This window comes from Eptatretus burgeri, chromosome 8, assembly GCF_056783735.1.
Source record: "Eptatretus burgeri isolate ZD-2024b chromosome 8, Ebu_testis_v1, whole genome shotgun sequence".
In the NCBI taxonomy this organism is placed as follows: Eukaryota; Metazoa; Chordata; class Myxini; order Myxiniformes; family Myxinidae; genus Eptatretus; species Eptatretus burgeri.
Window position 1 is genome coordinate 54,109,714 of NC_140968.1, and position 19,878 is coordinate 54,129,591.

The 19,878-nt window shown below is 42.1% G+C and overlaps 2 protein-coding genes across 10 annotated transcripts in view; both read left to right on the forward strand.

Moving 5' to 3' along the window:
* The window catches only part of BFAR (bifunctional apoptosis regulator), a 48,504-nt gene extending 33,112 nt beyond the window's left edge, over positions 1 to 15,392 (forward strand). For 2 of the 3 annotated variants that reach the window (XM_085892081.1, XM_085892080.1), the window contains exons 6-8: positions 7,740 to 7,934; positions 13,392 to 13,585; positions 14,552 to 15,392. In XM_085892081.1, coding sequence (XP_085748207.1) covers positions 7,740 to 7,934; positions 13,392 to 13,585; positions 14,552 to 14,744 — 582 coding nt within the window. In that variant the 3' untranslated portion in view covers positions 14,745 to 15,392. The remainder of the gene's footprint in view (positions 1 to 7,739; positions 7,935 to 13,391; positions 13,586 to 14,551) is intronic. The other variant, XM_085892082.1, reaches the window with a different exon arrangement.
* A 3,034-nt stretch (positions 15,393 to 18,426) lies between these two features.
* Positions 18,427 to 19,878, forward strand: part of MEI1 (meiotic double-stranded break formation protein 1) — a 212,461-nt gene continuing 211,009 nt past the window's right edge. For 2 of the 7 annotated variants that reach the window (XM_085892092.1, XM_085892093.1), the window contains exon 1: positions 18,433 to 18,724. In XM_085892092.1, coding sequence (XP_085748218.1) covers positions 18,602 to 18,724 — 123 coding nt within the window. In that variant the 5' untranslated portion in view covers positions 18,433 to 18,601. Of the gene's footprint in view, positions 18,725 to 19,878 lie in introns of all 7 variants that reach the window. The other 5 variants (XM_085892099.1, XM_085892094.1, XM_085892095.1 and 2 more) reach the window with 5 other exon arrangements.

Consider the following 19,878-nt stretch of genomic DNA (forward strand, 5'->3'; position numbering starts at 1 on the left):
ATTTTTGTTTTACAACATATTTCAAACCTCATAACGGGATCGTAAAGCTGGTTGAAAAGCAATGTTCCTTGGTATTTTCAAATATTTTCTACGATCAGAATGAAGGCAACAAGCACCGATGATAAGTTGTTGAATGTCACATGGTGGCTTTAAATGAGTTGTGAAAATTTTCAATCTGCTGCCGTTACCATGACAACAAGCACCTGATAATTGTGATTTGTGACTTTGCGTCATTTTATTAATGTACGAACAAATAAACACCACACATTCCATGACATTACAGCTTGGACCACTACACGGAAAGGTCAACTAATTCGCCAAGTGTCGTGCTAAGCACGATTTTTCATTTATTTGTTTGTCTCTCTGTCTGTCTGTTTGTCTGTCTTTGTTTGTTTGTCTGTCTGTCTGTTTGTTTGTCTGCACAGAACTTTTATGTGTTTTTTTTATCCACAACCGCTGATCAGATTGAGACAATTTTCACCACAGGTGCGACGACTCATGTGGAATGTTTTAATAATAATTATGACATCATAGGTCACGTGGTGTGGCAGCTGTGTTGGAAAAATGGAAAAACTTTGGACCTCTGTATCTCTGAAACCGCACCAAGGAAAAAATTGAAACTTGGCACATGGCACGCACTCCTCATTGGGAATGAGCGATTTTTTTTTTTTTTCTCGTTGTAAATGATGTCATAGGTGCCTTCGTTACGACATCATAATTGCAGATGTAGAACGCTACATCTGATCAGGATGAAAATTTTTGAAGATCATCTACGGATAAAATGTCCCACAGAAAAAAATTTGATGATGTCATCAGTCACGTGATTTGGCAGCCATATGTATATATGTATATATGTATATGTATATATATATATATATATATATATATATATATATGTGTATATATATATATATATATATATATGTATGTATATATCTACATATGTATGTATATGTATATATACACTGAACAAAAATATAAACGCACCAAGTGCAAAAATATAAACGCACCAAGCAATTGTTACTATTTTACCTCGAACTCATTAATACTAAATCTTCACAACAATTTGGTTATAGAATGCATGACAATTGAGCATTAAATTTCAAAGAGTTCCTTGAGAATTCTGGCGACAGTCTTTGCGCTACAACAGCCGACACAACCGAGGTGTCACTGTCAGAGTTCACACAGTCAGTAGCGGGTGTGTCCACCGTTGGCGTCGCGCAGAGCGGTGCATCTCCGGCGCATGGACATCACCAGATTATCGATGGTGGCCTGAGGGATGTTTTCCCATTCCTCCTGGAGAGCCACACGGAGCTGGCGGACGTTCTCTGGGACTGCGTAACGTTGTCGTACGCGTCGATCAAGAACGTCCCAAAGGTGCTCGATGGGCGACATGTCGGGAGAATATGGAGGCCAGTCGAGGACATCAATGTCCTCCTCACCGAGGAAGTCCATGCAGATCCTGGCAACATGGGGGCGAGCATTGTCGTGCTGAAACGTCACATGGTGAAGGCGCACAAACGGCACGACGATGGGTCTGAGTATCTCGTCCCTGTACTGCTGCCCGTTCAAGTTGCCTTCAATGAAATGAAGCCGAGTGCGCTCTCCATGGCATATGCCTGCCCACACCATAACACTGGCACCACCGTGTGACACCCGACGAAGGACATTGGCGTCAGTGTAGCGCTCCCTAGCCCGACGCCAGACGCGGAGTCTGCCATCAGCCCGATACAGCTGGAACCGCGACTCATCGGTGAACAGCACTCTCCTCCATCGTGTGAGGGTCCAGCACAAGTGAACATTGGCCCAGTTCAGTCGGGTCTGACGCCGGACTGCAGTGAGGTCGAGTCCCCGGTGTGGTCGGCGGGCTCGGAGGTTGGCCTCCCTCAAGCGGTTACGCACCGTCTGGGCTGAAATGCGCCTGTTATGCAGCCCGACAGTCTCATCGGCAGTCCTCGTGGCCGGTCGGAGTCGATCCCGGAGATGTTGCAGCCTCATGTGACGATCCTGATCGGCGGTGGTCACACGTGGTCGCCGGGCATGTGGGCGGTTCACGGTGCTTCCAGTCTCTCTGAGGCGCGTTCTCAGGCGGCTAATGGTGGAGTGGTGGACATTGAAGTGTGCTGCAACGGCCCGTACTGACGTCCCAGCATTCAGCATGCCAATGGCGCGCTCCCTCAAGATTTGTGACATCTGAGGCATGTTGACATTTGGCATCAGTCGACATTTTGGGGAGGCCTTTTATAGGGCAAGCTATAGGGAGTGTTTGTGTCCTGGTCACGCTCACTGACCATCACTCTGTCAAGCCCCATGGTGCTCATGGGAAGGATTACTCAACGTGTGAGTCCACACACTCAGAGTGGTCAATTTCAATGGGAACATCTGTCTTGAGCAAAACAAAGGAACCATTGCTCAAACATATCATCGGTTTGACCATTTTCCCATAATGGCAATCTTGACTTAGATATTTAGGTTGGTGCGTTTATATTTTTGTTCAGTATATATTTATGTATATATATTTATGTATGTATATATATCTATATGTATATGTATATGTATATGTATGTATATGTATATATGTATATATATATATATATATATATATATATATATATATGTATAGGTATATATATATGTATAGGTATATATATATGTATAGGTATATATATATATATGTATAGGTATATATATATGTATAGGTATATATATATGTATAGGTATATATATATACATATATATATATATATATATATATATATATATATATATATATATATATATATATATATATATATATATATATATATATATATATATATATATATATATATATATATATATATACATATATATATACATATATATATATATACATATATATATATATATATATATATATATATATATATATATATATATATATATATATATATATATATATATATATATATATATATATATATATATATATATATATATATATATATATATATATATGTATATATATGTATATATATATATATATATGTATATATATATATATATATATATATATATATATATATATATATATATATATATATACATATATATGAGGTCCGGCTAAAAAGTAACAGGACTGATTTCACAGAAATTTTATTCCAAAAAATATATTGAAATCAGAGCTTGTCCCCTTCAAAATAGTTTCCCTCCAGTCTCACACACTTGTCCATCCTATTCTTCCATGCTTCAATGCATCCCCGGAAGGCTTCTTCTGGAATCCTTCGTCACAGCCCTTTTGATGCCCTCCACATCAGGAAATCGGGTCCCCTTGATCACCCCCTTGAGCTTTGGGAATAGGAAAAAATCACAAGGGGCCAAGTCTGGCGAATACGGGGGTTGCTCCAGAGTTGGCACGTTCCTTCCGTCAGATGTTCAGGACACTGTGAGCAGGGGCGTTGTCATGGTGGAGCACCCAGGCGTTGTTCTTCCACAGATCCCTCCTCTTTTCCTGGACTGATCTCATGAGGCGCCGGAGGATCTCCTTGTACACGTATTGATTCACTGTTTGACCCTGTGGTTGAAACTTGAAGTGGACGATACACGTAATGTCAAAAAACACGATGAGCATCACCCTGACCTTCGACTTCGACATCCTTGCCTTCTTTGGTCTTGGTGATGCCGGACTTTTCCACTGACGACTCTGCCGTTTGGTCTCAGGATCGTATTCGAATATCCACGATTCATCACCAGTAATGACTCTCCCGAGCAGGTCTGGATCGTCCTCTCGCTCGATAATGTCTTGACAGACAGTGACTCTTTGCTGTTTCTGGTCCGCGGATAACAGCTTGGGGACCATCTTTGCGCACACCTTGCACATTTCGAGATTTTCAGTGATGATGCTCCAGACAGTGTCCTTGTTGATGGAGAGTTCCTCAGCAATCATCCGCACCGTGAGTTGATGATCTACATACACCATCTGCTTCACATGCTCGATGTTGTCTGCCGTTCTGCTTGTTGAAGTTCTTCCAGACCATGGATCATCTTCAACCTCCTCCTGTGTCCCTCTTTGAACCTCTTGTGCCATTCAAATGCATGTGTACGTGACATTGTTTCTTCCCCGTAGACTTGCTGCAGCATTGCGAAGGATTCTGAAGGTGTTTTGCCCAGCTTGGCAAGAAACTTCAGATTGGCTCTCTGCTCATGACGCATGGCGCGACGACTCGGACTAGACAACGTTTAAAGCACGACCTGTAAAAATCACACAATGAGCGCAATCAACCATCACCAATCATATATATTGCTGGAATGTTGCAAAAGACTGTGACGCAACTAGTTCATTCAAGTTGTGTAAGTGGAGCACACAGCAGGCTCAGTCCCATTACTTTTTAGACGGACGTTGTATATTTTTTAAACCTTCAAATATCTTATTCTCTGTAGTAGCTGAACAGATCAAGGCAAACAGTTACACATACACGCCTTGCCATGAGGAACAAAAGGTTCACACATGATGTCATGGGTCACATGGTTTGGCAGCCATATTGGATTTACATGAAAACCCATAAAAATCTTCTCCAGAATGGCTGGACAGATTTAGGGGAAACTTAACACGCCTGTTCACCATGCATTGGGGATACTACGGTGACAAATAATAATTGATGTCACTTGGTTCGGTGGCCATATTGGATTGAAGATGACGGAACACACCAGTACACAAACAAAATGCACCACACGAAACTACACAAACGCCACACACCACAAGTTTTGGTGAGGTTCTGCAATCTCTGATTGGTCTTTCTAGTTTCTTTTTTATTTTTATTTTTGTATACATTGTCGAGGCTCATATGAAAGCTAACACACAACACACAGCAAGGGGGGCATGAGACAAGAGGGGTGGGAGAGGGAAGGACAAAAGAGTGGGGAACAGAGAGCTTTTTACTGTTTATCAGCATTAAATCCATCGCTTTGTTGACAGTAGTTGAACATGACTCAAATATGTTACAGTATATTTATACAGTTTATTGACTGCCAATATTTGCATTTTTAATTTTTTTATTTGAGGAACATTTTGTTTCCTGTTAACAACCCAGCATTAATTTTTGTAATATGCACACTTATTCGCCAAAAAACATTATTATGAATTAGTTTTATGTTCCCAGAGATCAGATATTATGTCATCGTTTGTTTTTTCAAGTTGCAAAATGAAATCCTCATTGAGTCATGAATAATAAATTGCCGTAAAGGCCTAGTCTAGCGTTAGACGTAACGCCATAATGTCCTGGTCATCATGACACATAGTGTCTGGCATTCAGCACATCGCCTACGGATGTCAGATAGTCAGATGGAGTCAGATTTATTTGTTTTGTTGTTTAACTTCCACCAGCGAAGAAATGGGATGGGTTGAGTGTGAGATGTTGGGATGACGTGCACATCTGTAGAGGCCTAGCCTCGCGCTATATGTATGGACGTTCCAGTGAAAATTGCATGATAGACAGAGGGACGGACGGACGGAGAAAACCGACAACTTTAATATATGGACTCGTACGTTGCGTTACACATAGCGTGATTCCATTACCCCCCCCCAACCATGGCTGCTTTTGTATCACCCCACCCCCCCAACCATGGCTGCTCCCCCCCCCCCCAACATGGCTCCTTTACAAAAATTCTGTACCTGAGCATCAGTCTTTCATTTTCGGCAAAACCTAAACAATGTACAATTTGAATTTGTCGATCGAGTAAACGACATTTTGATCATATAACCACAAAATTAAACAAGAAAAAGAGCAATCAGAGATTGCAGACTCTCACCAGGACTTGTTTTGTGTGGTGTGTTGTGTGGTGTTTGTGTACTGATGTGTTATGTAATTAATAAGAGGCATTAACTAGAACTGCACTTTGTAACTGCTGGCAGTGATGACCGGGAACCAAGACATCCTGCTTTGATCGGACACTTGAAGCTGACCTATGACGTTCATTATTATTCAATTGAATTCAGAATGGGATTAAAATAAATTCAATTCAGATCAAATGGGAGACCAAATAGGTACAGTCCTGCATTGGAGTAATCAGAAGGAACCCAAACAAGCAAAAAGCAAAGATGAAGTAATCAGGAGGAACCTGGATAGGACTCACATTTCAGCTGCTACTCCTCTACACTCAGACCCACCCAGGCACAGCTCAGGGAGCCTTATTCAAAAAAATGGAATAGAAAAGAATTCAGATCAAAAAATTAAGTAATTCTGGCTGCCACACCATGCATCTGATGAGGTTGAAATTTTAAACTAAATTGCCCATCACTTCTAGATCATAATTGTGACGTTTCACTTTGATTGATTAAGCAGGTCAAGAGAAAGAATGTTTTAAAGATTTTTTCTCAATCCAATATGGCTGCCAGACCATGTGACTTAACAATTATTCATGAATTCCCTGATATCCCCAAGGCTTGGGGAACATTTTTGTGAAGTTTCCCCGCGATCTGTCCAGCCATTCTGGATAAGAAGATTTTTCATTGGTTTTAGGGTGAATCCAATATGGATGCCAATCCATGTGACATACGACATCATATGTGTGAACCTTTTGTTCCTCGTGGATAGGGGGTCTTGCGTGTAAAGTTTTGCCTCGATCTGTTCTGCCACTTCAGAAACGAAGATTTTTGATGGTTTTTAAAAATAAACCAATATGGCTGCCAAATCTTTATTTTTATTTTTTTTGTGGACCATTTTATCCCTGGATGACCCTTAAAATTTTTCATACTGATCAGATGTAGCGTTCTACGTATGCATTTATGACGTCATAACAAAGGCACCGATAACATCATAAAAAAATCACACTTATTCCCCGTGAAGAGTACTTGCCACCTGCCAAGTTTCAATTTTTTCCTTGGTGCAGTTTCGGAGATAGACGTCCAAAGTTTTTCTGTTTTTCCAATGTGGCTGCCACACCACGTGACCTATGACGTCATAATTATCAAAAAAAAAACATTCTCCATGAATCGTCGCTGCTATGGTGAAAATTTTGTCTCAATCCGACAAGCGGTTGTGGAGAAAAACATGAATGTTCTGTGTGGACAAACGGACCCAAACACAATACCATCTCCTTTGGTGAGGGTAACTGGAACGGCACACTCTAAAGTGCATACCTCTGCCAGGCTGAACAGTTTACATGTTGTAGCCCATTGATAAGCCGGATCTACACTCGGATCTTAACCAAAATCGAATCTGCTTATTCTTGTCACTTATCTAACTCATCCACCGAGTTTTGTCATAATCTGTCCACAACTCTGAAACATCGTGCTATAAATCATTTTTGGCCCTATATCTCAATGGTGAAGAATCACGTAAGAAATTCTTGTATCTGGATGCACATCTGGATCCTCACCAAAATCAAATCCATTCGTCCCTGTTATACACCCAACCTGTTCACCAAGTTTTGAGATATCCTGCTCACAAACAAACAAACAAACAAACATGGCTGAATACATAACCTCCAGTCCACCTTAGGTGGCGGAGGTAAATATAAACAGCGCCAAAATGAAATGCCATTTTTCCTGTGAGTTACAAATTCTGCCGAATAATGGTTAGAGTGACTTCTCTGAGTGGGAACTCAGTGGTACGATTGTGATCCAGGCAGAGTCATTATCAAAAGACGTTAAAAATGGCTCGTGCTGCTTCTTTGCTTGACTGACACTCAGAATTTAGATTTTAGAGGATAAAACACAGACAAACCTGCACATGCTGCTGTGCCTATATGCCTTCTCTCAGGCAATGAACATTGGCAAGTCTCTGTTCCTTCTCTATGGCTTGAAGGGATGGCCCCGTCTCACTTTGATATATCTGTACCTCTTTGACTACGAAGATGTCTTCATGCCCTTCCTGCGCTCCTTCTATGCTTCGCCTTTCAACGGCCTCCACAATCCTGAGACCACTACTTTGCTGGAGGGTTTTTATGCTGATAAGGTCAGTGCATCTCAGCCTTGCCTTGCACATTATCAATAAATTATACATGGACAATGATTCCAGAACACTTGGCATTTTGTTCTTCTTACTACATTGGTATAGGATAACAAAAATTGCACTTATTATATTGTCCTTCGTCATTTGAAAATGTTAAATCCTTGTGATGAAATATTTATTCACAAAAGTGAAGCGACTCTGAAATTACAATCAGTAAATCGTGAAAATGATTATAATTTGTTGATGCATACTAGGTTTTTAGCTCACCTGGAACGTAGTTCCAGGGAGCTTGTGTGATGGCGCATCATCCGTCCGTCTGTCCACAAATACTTTCAAATTCTTCTCTGAAACTACACATACGATTTCGATGAAACTTTCCTACAACCTTCATCACCTATGGTGTACCAAAATTTGTTCACAGCATGAAAAAAATCGCCCTAAGGGGATCTACGGGGGTTGCTCCCCAAAATATGTATTTGCTTTCTTCTCAGAAACTACCCATGCAATTCTGATGAAACTTGACCACAACCTTCATCACCCATGACATACCAAAGTTTGTTCATGGCATTAAAAAACTCTGGGTCTGAAGGGGTCTACGGAGGGAGTTTAGGGGGGGGGTTGTTGCCTCCCAAAGAGGAATTTGCTTTATTCTCAGAAACGACACACAATTCTGATGAAACTTGACCACAACCTTCATCACCCATGATGTACAAAGGTTGTTCATGGCATTAAAAAACTTGGGGTCTGAAGGGGTCTACGGAGGGAGTTTATGGGGGGGGGGGTTGTTGCCTCCCAAAGAGGAATTTGCTTTCTTCTCAGAAACGACACAATTCCGATGAAACTTGACCACAACCTTCATCGCCCATGATATACAAAGTTTGTTCATTACATTAGAAAATCAGGCACTAAGGGAGGGTGTACGAGGGGGTTGCCCCCCCAAAATAGGTATTTGTTTTCTTCTGAGAAACCACTCGCACAATTCCGGTGAAACTTGACCACAACCTTCATCACCCATGATGTACCATGTTCATGTTCATGACATTAGAAAAATCGGGCTCCAAGAAGGTGCAAGGTGGGGTTGCCCCACAAAATATGTATTCGCTTTTTTTCTCCAAAACTTCATGCACAATTTTTATGAAACTTGACCACAACCTTCATCACCCGTGATGTACCAAAGATTGTTCACACCATTAAAAAAATGGGGGTCTAAAGGTGTCTACAGGGGTGTTGTCTGCCAAAATATGTATTTGCTTTTGTCTCTGAAACCACACACAATTTTGATGAAACTTGACCACAAACTTTACCACCCGTGAGGTACCAAATTTTGTTCACTGCATGAAAAAAACATTCCATAGGTATTTACTTTCTTCTCCATTACATATTTTGTGGCTCATCCATACCTACCAGTGGTTCCCTGGTTATCTTATCGAGCCGCTACCAGATGAGCGCCCAGGGGTATTGTCCCTATGTTTATGTAGTCGCCGGTGGCATTATGCTTTCGGGTTGTCCGTACATCCGTACATACGTCCATGCAAATTTTCTCTGTTTTATCTGCAACCTATTTACTGATTGACGCACATTTTTTACCATGGATGTGACTACTCATGCAGAATTTTTTAATTATAATGATGACATCATAGGTCATGTGGGGTGGCAGCCATGTTGGAAAAATGGAAAACTTTGGACCTCTGTATCTCCTAAACCACATCATGGGAAAAATTGAAACTTGGCATCTGGCAACTACTCTGCATGGTGAATAAGTATGAAAATTTGTGAGGTTCATCTAGGGATAGATTGGTCACCAGAATGTTTTTTTCTGACATCATCGGTCAAGTGGTTTGGCAGCCATATTGTTTTTTTACCAAAAAAAAGGAAAAATATTCTTCTCCAGAACTGCTCTGAAGATCAAAGTGAAACTGCACATAAATGAATGCACATACACCATGTTGAATAAAGCTTGATAACTACGATGTTATAAGTCACATGGTCTGGCAGCCATCTTAGATTTACCAGAAAAATCTTCAAAAATCTTCTTTTCCAGAATGGCTGGACAGATTTAGGGGAAACTTAACACACCTGTTCACGATGCATTGTGGATACTAAGGTGACAAAGAATAATTGATGTCATGTGGTTCGGTGGCCATATTGGATTGAAGAGAAATATTAAATAATGTTTTCTCTGGAACCGCTTATCCAATCGAAGCGAAATTTATGAAGTATCATCGAACAATATAGCTGCACACAGTGTGGAAATTATGATGTCATCTGTACTGTGTTGTGGCAGCCATATTGTGTAGAAAAACAAAACTTATCTGATCAAAATTAAACTTCACACACTGATGCTCTACCAAATCGTGGGCAGGGTCCAAATTTTCAATGCCAAGCTCATGTGGTTTGGCAGCCATGTTAGTTTGAAAATTGAAAATGAAAAAACCTTTTTCTCCAAAACTGATAAATGTGAATGTTATTGCGTTACATGGAGCAAGGGCAGTGGATCACAAATACAAATTTTTGCATCGATCGCTGTCGTGGTTTCCGAAATATAATTTTTAAAATATTTTTCTTGAAACCAATGTGGCTGCCACACACCACGTGACTGATGATGTCACTTTTAAGTCAAATGTATGCAGTAAGCGCAGTGGATCATAACTGCAAAGTATAGTATTGATAGGTTAAACAGTTTCAGATAAATAATTATTTATTTTCTTAAAACCAACGTGGCTGCCACATCATGTGATTCGGGGATTTTGATCAAACTTAGTACAAATATGTATAACGATGTAATATTGTGGGCGGAGGCATACTGGCGAAGTCGTGACGTCGAAGGTTGTCGTTCTATTTTTTTAATGTTAACATATTTCTGACCCTTTTGTGCCTCATCGTTAGAATGGGAAGTCATGACCTTTGTTGGGTTTTTTTCATCAGAATATTTGTCAAAGATTCAGGAAGTTGTAATAAAGATTGTTTGGCCTTGTAAAACAGACGCTGACGGAGCAAGATGATGCGAAACAGGATCACTCAATTTCATCTAGTTTTAGCTTCTCTGGAATTGGAATTCCAGATGAGGTATTTTCATCATGCACTGTCCGTACTTACTTCTGTCTCCTATTTCGATTTCTCCAGCCAAAATGCTGGGCCAATCCGGCCGAAATTTGGCAGCAACGTTCCGCTCCTGGCTGGTAACGGGGATTGCAAAGCTCGTCCCAGTCACGTGACTTTAAGTAGGTCAAAATGGTCGACTTAGTAAATCTCTTCAAAAATCATCTTCTCCAGACCCACGAGTCAGAATGATACCAAATTTGGGTTGCAACATTAGGACAGGGTCCTGATGTTAAATTGCAGAGGCGTTGCCAATCACGTGACCAAATGTGTGTCAAAACGGCGGTTGCGCAAATTCCTTCAAAAAATTTCTTCTCCAGACCCACCTGTCAGAATGATACCAAATTTGGGTTACAACATAAAGATAGGGTCCTGATGTTAAATTGCGGAGGCCATGCCGATCACATGACTGGAAGTGTGTCAAAATGGCGGTCACGCAAATTACTTCCGGAATCTTCTCATGACCCACCAGTGCGAATGCTACCAAATTTGGGTTGCAACATTAGGCCAGGATAGGGATGTTAAATTGCAGAAGTCATGCCAATGACGTGACCGGAAATGTGTCAAAATGGCCGACTGGGTAAATTTTTGGGGAAATCGTGCAAATTCCTTCAAAAATCTTCTTCTCCAGACCCATTAGTCAGAATGCTACCAAATTTGGGTTACAATTTGGGTTACGACATATATATATATATATATATATATATATATATATATATATATATATATATATATATATATATATATACTTAAAGAAGAAAATATTTGGAGAAAGTTTCGTGCCTAATCATGATTAAGCAGTCATAATGACATGTACATGCATGAAAAATGATTGTGTTGCATTTACATGATGGATTTGCATCAGGACTTGTCTGTTCCATGTGATGTGAGTGTCATACATTACGGTACTCAGCTCGCTGAAAGTGTTAGTATTTCATCATTTTATATTAGGTTGATGAAGAATTGCAGATTTTATTGTGATATTGACCTTCGTCATGTGAAAATAATTTTGCACAGCAAATTTGAGGCAAATGCGCATATGTAGTCCATGGTGTGGTGCATGATCTATCTATCATTTTAAAACGGATAGCATGTATTAGCAGGGACCCGTGGAACATCTGTGCAATGTAAAATGTGACTTCAGGTCCTCAACTCCCCTCCTTCCAAACCCCAAGTCATCAACCCCCTCACCCCATTCATCCCAAACAGCAAAAGTCTTCAAACTCTGCCTCCCAACGTTAAGGCTTCAATCCCCTTCCCCAACCACAACTTCTCAACCCCCCTTTCCTCCCCACACTGTCTCATCTTTTATCTCCCCCTCCCAACTCTAATTCTGTCCTCCCCTCCCCTTCTCCCACTCATAAAAGCAAAAGGGCATTCCCACATCAATCATTCCATATTTCTTCATTACCTCATCTAAACAGCAGAATGTTTAACTCTTTTCCCTCCCCTATCCACTCCACTATCATGTCATCACTGACTTCACAGAAATTGCGATTGAAATAGTAACAGCATGGCTCCGAGATGTCATGGCCCATCACGGTCACCTGTTCAACTCATCTGTGGAATTGCAAGTGACCATGAGCAGCCTCATTTTGCCAATAAATGGCCTTAAACCAATTATCTTCTTCCTGATGCATCTCCACACATCGTGAAAAGCAATATGTAGCAAGGACTCGTGGAACCTCCTCGGTAAAAGCCTTGCTCGAGAGAATGCCACATAGTTATTTGGACAGTGTATTGGCAACAGACTGCTGCCTTGATCGCCAGAAAAAAAACCCCCTGGATTTGAAGCAAAAACATGCCCACTGCATATGTGCATATATAATACATCATAGTTGATATACTAGCTCGGATATATTCCAATTGCACTGGCCCATAGGCTGACACCAGAGGCCTGAAGCCTGAGGCCTACATGTACCGTGGCCTTCACAAAGCCCGTGACGCCTATCGGCTCCAATCTTTCGATGTTTGATGATCCTTAAGTAACCGTCACTTTGATCGTTTTACACTGAAGGGAAAACTTACAGGGAGGGCATAGCGATTAGTGAATATGACAGCTTCAAAGGTGCATTTTGCTTCGCATAACACCAACATGGTGGCCATATGATTTTCAGGTTACAGTTGCGGGTGGAGTCAGGCCAGCTGTCCAACCAATGGGTCGAAAGGAGTGTTACACACAGATGGATGGATAGATGACCAAGCATGTCATTATTTAGGTTTATTGATTGTGTGATATTTTTGACGTGCCTCTGCGTATAATATACTGTACATGTAATGCACCCTGCATTCCACTGTTATCCTATGAAACTGCTGCTTTGTACTGAAAAATATAACTGACTTATTGACCTTCCTTGCCAGGTCTTGCCCCTGAAACAGTGGATATTGCTGGCGCTGCATGCAATAGCTGTGCCGTACATCTTTTTTGGGCGTGCAGCATTGACCTGGTTGGATGTACATTTCTGGACGGCTTGTTTTGTTACCATCAACACCGTCTTGCTTACCCTGCTGGAAGCATTCTCCCTACACCGTGCTTATACACAAGGACGCTTGCTGTGAGCTTTTTTGCATGCTTTGTATCTGCACCTGCCCCTGACCACCTTTTGATATTCAGTGGATTTCATTAAAAAAATTTTTTTGTTTATTTCTTCAAAAGTGATAGATTTATCAAAGAATATAGCATATAATCCTGAAACTTCATTATTCTGTCATCAATATCTAGGCTTTTGTTAAAGATGATCTATCTGGAAACATCCCATTAAAAGTGATTGTTACATTGAAATGTTCTTGAAATGAAGGTTTGTTGAATGGGATAACACAAAATATTAGAAATTTATAGTGTGTGTATATATATATATCAAGAGAAGGATGACAGAATGGCCTTGAGGTACACACACTTACTTCGAAGCTGTCTAGCCTGGGTTTGAATCCTGACCCAGCTATAAACTGTCATCCTGGTGTTTTGCAGGCAGGGTTATTCATCAATGTGTGTGCCGTCCCTTGGATGGATGTTAAACTGGGTGTCCCATCTGCCTGCATTAGTTGGTAGACGTTAAAGATCCCATGGTAACCTTTGTGAAGATTGGGCGAGCCATCGCCAGCACAATGAACAAATGACTCATTCTTACCAAAACTACTGCTGGGAAGGCAATGACAAACCACTCAGTACAACCCTTGCTAATAAATTGCCTCGGTAGTACTGAACTTGTCTTCGGGCAGAACACCAGAATACGAATATCAGGAGAGCTCAAGTCATCGCACACTCACCTCTAAGCTGTCTTTGAGAGTCGTTTTAATTTTAATTTTTTGAAAATGAAGAGGATTGGGGGTGTAGGTGGTAAGGGGGTTTGGAGGGTGGGTGTTGGAGGGGTGGCAGCAATTTACAGGATGTACTATACAGCATTTCCATCCTGTTATTAAAACGTATAATTTTTGTTTTGGAAAGCAAGGGCAGCAACACGCCATCAATGAAACGGAATGAATGATTGTATGTGACATGGAATATTTTTGTTTGTGTACAGGCAACTTCCTAGGCAGGCATGGGGTGAATTTTGGCGTCTTGTGCTGCAAGTATCAATAGCCATCCTGCTTTGGCCTCTGGTTCCACGTTTTGTCTGCGACTGCCTCTTCCATTGGGCTCTCTACTTCAACCCCATCATCAATCTCGATCTGGTTACTAAAGAGTTGCAGCGATTGATGAGGCCACAGCATTGAACATACTCAATCCAAGTTGACTATAGACAGACAGACTGCTTGTGCAGTGATGTTCAATGACTTTACGTTACGCTCTTCGGTCTGAAACTTTGAAGTTTTATTGTACAACTTGTAAAATTTAACTCACAAACCATCCCACAGTAATTGTATATTTTGATGTTGTTGAACGTTGCAAAAGCAGATGTTGAATCTGTGTTGTTTTTATGTTGAAGTCAGACCAGCTTTGCTTGAACTTTTTTGCTTCATTGTCACATTTCCTTTTCTGTGAAGCAAAGTTTCTGAAAAATAATTGATTACTTGGAGGATTATTCTACGTCTTAAAAGCAGCACCTTAAGACCTGGGCTTTGTTCGGATGGAAAGAAAGAACCCTGTTTGTTTGTGAGACGAGCAAGGCAACTCTTTCAACAATGCTCAAAATAATCCATTTCCATCACTCTTAAAGTGAAGTTCGTCTACCGATTATGGTGGACTGACGTGTCTTCTAAGATAACTCGTTATCAACTGCATCATCTGCGGATATTCTCGAATTGAACATCTTGCTGATGCTTGTGTGCCGATCGATATTTCATTTATTTATCAAATGCTTTGAATTTTGTTCCTACTTGTCTGGATGCTACCTTCATAATAAATAGATTTATTTAGCAGTAGATTTTCCAATTTTGCACGTTTGTATGACTTTGTCACTCATTTTAAATAGTTTTTCAAACGATGAATTTGTAAAGTGTCTGATAGGAAGTCATCCCTTCTTGGCTGCCAGTTTAATTTGATTTCACTGTTTTTTGTTCATGTGTCTGCTGGATCAAAATCGACAGACATTTGGAGGTCCTAGTCCAATAAGGATTCTTACTGTGTGCTGTAAGGGTCCTGAAAGGTTATGTGAGGGTCCCTCCCCCCCCCCCCCATCCTTCTCTTATTATGCAACAAGCTAAGCGTCTATGTTGGGTTGTCGGAAGGTTATGTAAGCATCGTTCTTATCTCTGGACAAATGCTGGTTATTATTTCTGCATTTCTTACCGATTGGAAAAATTTCAGTGGTGCACGAGGGACAATCGTCTCCCATACATAGTATAAATGCACGTGTTCCTCAAAGTTTGATGTTCTTGTTATTGTTCGAAATCAATTATCTGCCAGACCACATTCTTTCACAGCTTGGCATTCATATGGATTATTCTACACTGTACGCAACTTCTCCGGATACCCTGCATGCTTCCATCTCATGCTCAAGTCAGTCACACTCTTAGTCAATATTTACATCCACCACTGAAGGTGGAGGAGGTTGTTTTCACCTGTTTGTTTGTTTGTTTGTGTGCACGATATCTCAAGTTTTGGACGGATCCAGATGAAATTTGGTGGGCAGGTTCGGTGTGTGACAAGGACGAACTGACTAGATTTTGGTGAAGATCCAGATCGGGATCCGACCACTAGAATTTTAAAAATGATTCTTCACCGTTGAGAGATGGGGCCAAAAATGATATATAGCATGATATCTCAAAAAGTTGGACAGATTCGGATGAAACTTGGTGGACAAGTTGGGTGTGTGACCATGACGAATTGGTTCGATTTTGGTGAAGATCTGGATCTGGATACGAGAATTATTAATTTTTTTAAAGTGATTCTTCACCATTGAGAGATCGGGCCAAAAACGACATATAGCATGATATTTCAAAAATGTATTGGGCCCGATATGTTCTTGTGAATCGGGCATTGCGTGGCGGAGGTTTGTGCTCTACCGAGTGTCGTAGTTTTAAAATGTGGTAAACTTTAAAAATTCTTGTATCCGGATACAATTCGTCCTTGTCACACACCCAACCCCCCCACCAAATTTCATCCGAATCCGTCCGCAATTTTTTGAGATATCCTGCACACAAACAGAGACAGACGGGTGAAAACGTAACGTCCTTCCATGTTCAGTATCGGAGGTAATAAGCTCAGGTTGCATAAAAATGTGAAAACTTTGGAGGGGGGTGGGGTGAATACTTTTGCAGGCCACTGTGTTTATATACAATTTACCATCTCCACCCACAGGATAGGCTTGGTCCTAGAGGTACGTGCACTTTTCTCGAAGCTGTTAGCCTGGGTTCGAGTCTCGACCCAGCTATAAACTGTCATCGCAGTGTTTCACAGTCCGGGTGATTCATCAACGTGCGCGTGCAATCCCTTGGACGCACATTAACCAGGTGACCCGTCTGCCAGCATTTGTTGGTGGACATTTAATGACCCCACGGTGTCCTTCACGAAGAGTAGGCGAGCTGTCGCCGGCCCCCTGAACAAATTACAAATTTCTGTCTAAAGCAGAGGTCATCGCATCAGTGGCACAGCCACACACTCAGCCGATGATGCCACTCCGCAGCCATGTGCTCGGTCCATTATTTTATTATTTTAGATGAGAAAGATTATTTTAACTCGACTCATTGTTTTATTCTCCATTATATTGAAAAGGGAATTGTGAGTTTCCAACGGTAATCGTGCGGCTCACTCATAATATCCTTTGGAAGATTCGAGTCGTGGACCTACTATTGGTCACGGAGCTGTGTCATCATGATATCATCAAGATATCATGAAATAAAAATTGATGATTGTGCTTCTCATAACTTGTATGCAATAAAATTGCACTTGTTAATGGTAACCGGGGTTTTTTTTCTTTCCGTTTGTTCTTTATTTTGTTAGCGAGTGCAATTGGCAGCCATTTATTTATTTTGTTAGCGAGTGCAATTGGCAGCCATTTATTTATTTTGTTAGCGAGTGCAATTGGCAGCCATTTATTTATTTTGTTAGCGAGTGCAATTGGCAGCCATTTATTTATTTTGTTAGCGAGTGCAATTGGCAGCCATTTATTTATTTTGTTCGCAGGGTTCACGGGGAATGGTTGGATCCCAGTAATTCTGCCCTCCTTGCACACGTAAAAAAAAACAGACGGCCCAATTCACACTCGCGATACGCGTTGGGAGTGGTGTATGTTGTACGTACGTTGTGAATTAAAGCTTAATTACTTCCACCGCCAAAGGTTATGTTTTCACCAGTCTGTCTGTCCGTCCGTCCGTCTGTCTGTCCGTCCCTGTGAATAGGATATCTCAAGAAGTTATGGACGGATTCGGATGAAATTTGGTGGACGGGTTGGGTGTGTGACAAGGACCAATTGGTTCAATTTTGGTGAAGATCGGAATTTGAGAATTTTTTTTTTAATTTGCACCATTGGGAGATACGGGAATTTGGGAGACATTGAGAAAAAATGAAGAAGAAGAAGAACCGATGTCACCACCGTGTTTCATTCCTAAGGGTTCTAAAGAATACTACTCGAGGGTTCTAAAGAATACTACTCGAGGGTTCTAAAGAATACTACTCGAGGGTTCTAAAGAATACTACTCGAGGGTTCTAAAGAATACTACTCGATGGTTCTAAAGAATACTACTCGATGGTTCTAAAGAATACTACTCGATGGTTCTAAAGAATACTACTCGAGGGTTCTAAAGGCCGTTTTAAATGGAAATTCGAACGGGTTTTCTTCGTTTCTCGACTTTCTTTATTTTGACATTTCTAACAAATGCCAAACTGAGCCGCTTCCTTCAGACACGGGGGAGATTTTTTATTTTTTTTTTAACATAAATTATTATTGCAAATCGGGTCGGAATTCCAAAAAGAGTTCGAACTGAAACGCTGAGGAAATTATTTTACGCGTATTTCAGTGAATTAATCGTGTTGCTCCGTTTCATTGCTCGAAACACTTCAGCCGTCTGAGGGGAGAGAGTCAGTTTCCCCTCAGTAAATAAATAAGTAAATAAATAAATATCGACCTCGAGCGTCGTTAAAATCTCTGTGGTGGTGAAAGAGTCGAAGGTGAAATCGACGTGTGATACAAATGGCTGAGGCGGACGTTCCACTTTGCTCCAGTTCTTGCACCTTGCACGGGACACGTTGGCTTTTGTGTCCCTCATTGTGCTTCGTTTGCTGCCTGGACGAGTTGCGGGACCGATGCGCCTCGGTAGGAGGACGGTACACCGTGTGGCCGCGTTCATGGTTCCTTCATCTTCGTGTGGACTTTTCGAGAACGTTGAATATACGTTTTGTGACGTCCGTGTGAACTCGGTGTTTATATTAACGACACTTTATCGAATATAAATAAATTGTTAATTACTTTTACCACATTCGATTTCGCCTCAAAAATGTTTCAGAAACATCTTTAATTTATTACGAGCAAATACAACTCGTCACTTCGCTGACAGGAATGTTTAGGAAGGATGGAGAGGAGGGGAGAAACAGGACGGTGGGAGAGAGGACTGAGGGGGGGGGTGGGTGGGAGAGAGATGACGGAGGGGGTGGGTGGGAGAGAGAGAGGACGGTGAGGGGAGGGGTGGGTGGGAGAGAGAGAGGACGGTGAGGGGGAGGGGTGGGTGGGAGAGAGACGACTGAGGGTGGGAGGTGGGAGACAGACGACGGAGGGGTGGGTGGGAGAGAGAGAGAGGATGGTGAGGGGAGGGGGTGGGTGGGAGAGAGAGGATGGGGGGTGGGAGAGAGAGGATGGGGGAGGTGGGTGGGAGATAGAGGACCGGGGGTGGGTGGGAGAGAGAAGACGGGGCTGGGGCGCTGGGTGGGAGAGAGGTGGGTGATAGAGAGAGGATGGAGGGGGTGGGAGAGAGAGGACAGGGGGGTGGGAGAGAGACGACTGAGGGGGGTGAGAGAGAGACACGACGGAGGGGTGGGTGCGAGAGAGAGAGGACGGTGAGGGGAGGGGGTGGGTGGGAGAGAGATGATGGGGGGTGGGTGGGAGAGAGAGGACAGGGGGGTGGGTGGGAGAGATGATGGAGGGTGGTGGGAGAGAGAAGACGGGGCTGGGGGCTGGGTGGGAGAGAGATGTCGGTGGTGGGGGATGGGTGGGAGAGAGAGGACGGAGGGGGTGGGTGGGAGAGAGAGAGGACGGAGGGGGTGGGTGGGAGAGAGAGAGGACAGGGGGTGGGAGAGAGACGATGAGGGGGTGGGTGGGTGGGAGAGAGAGACGACGAGGGGGTGGGTGGGTGAGAGAGAGAGACGACGAGGGGGTGGGTGGGTGGGAGAGAGAGACGACGAGGGGGTGGGTGGGTGGGAGAGAGAGACGACGAGGGGGTGGGTGGGTGGGAGAGAGACGACGAGGGGGCGGGT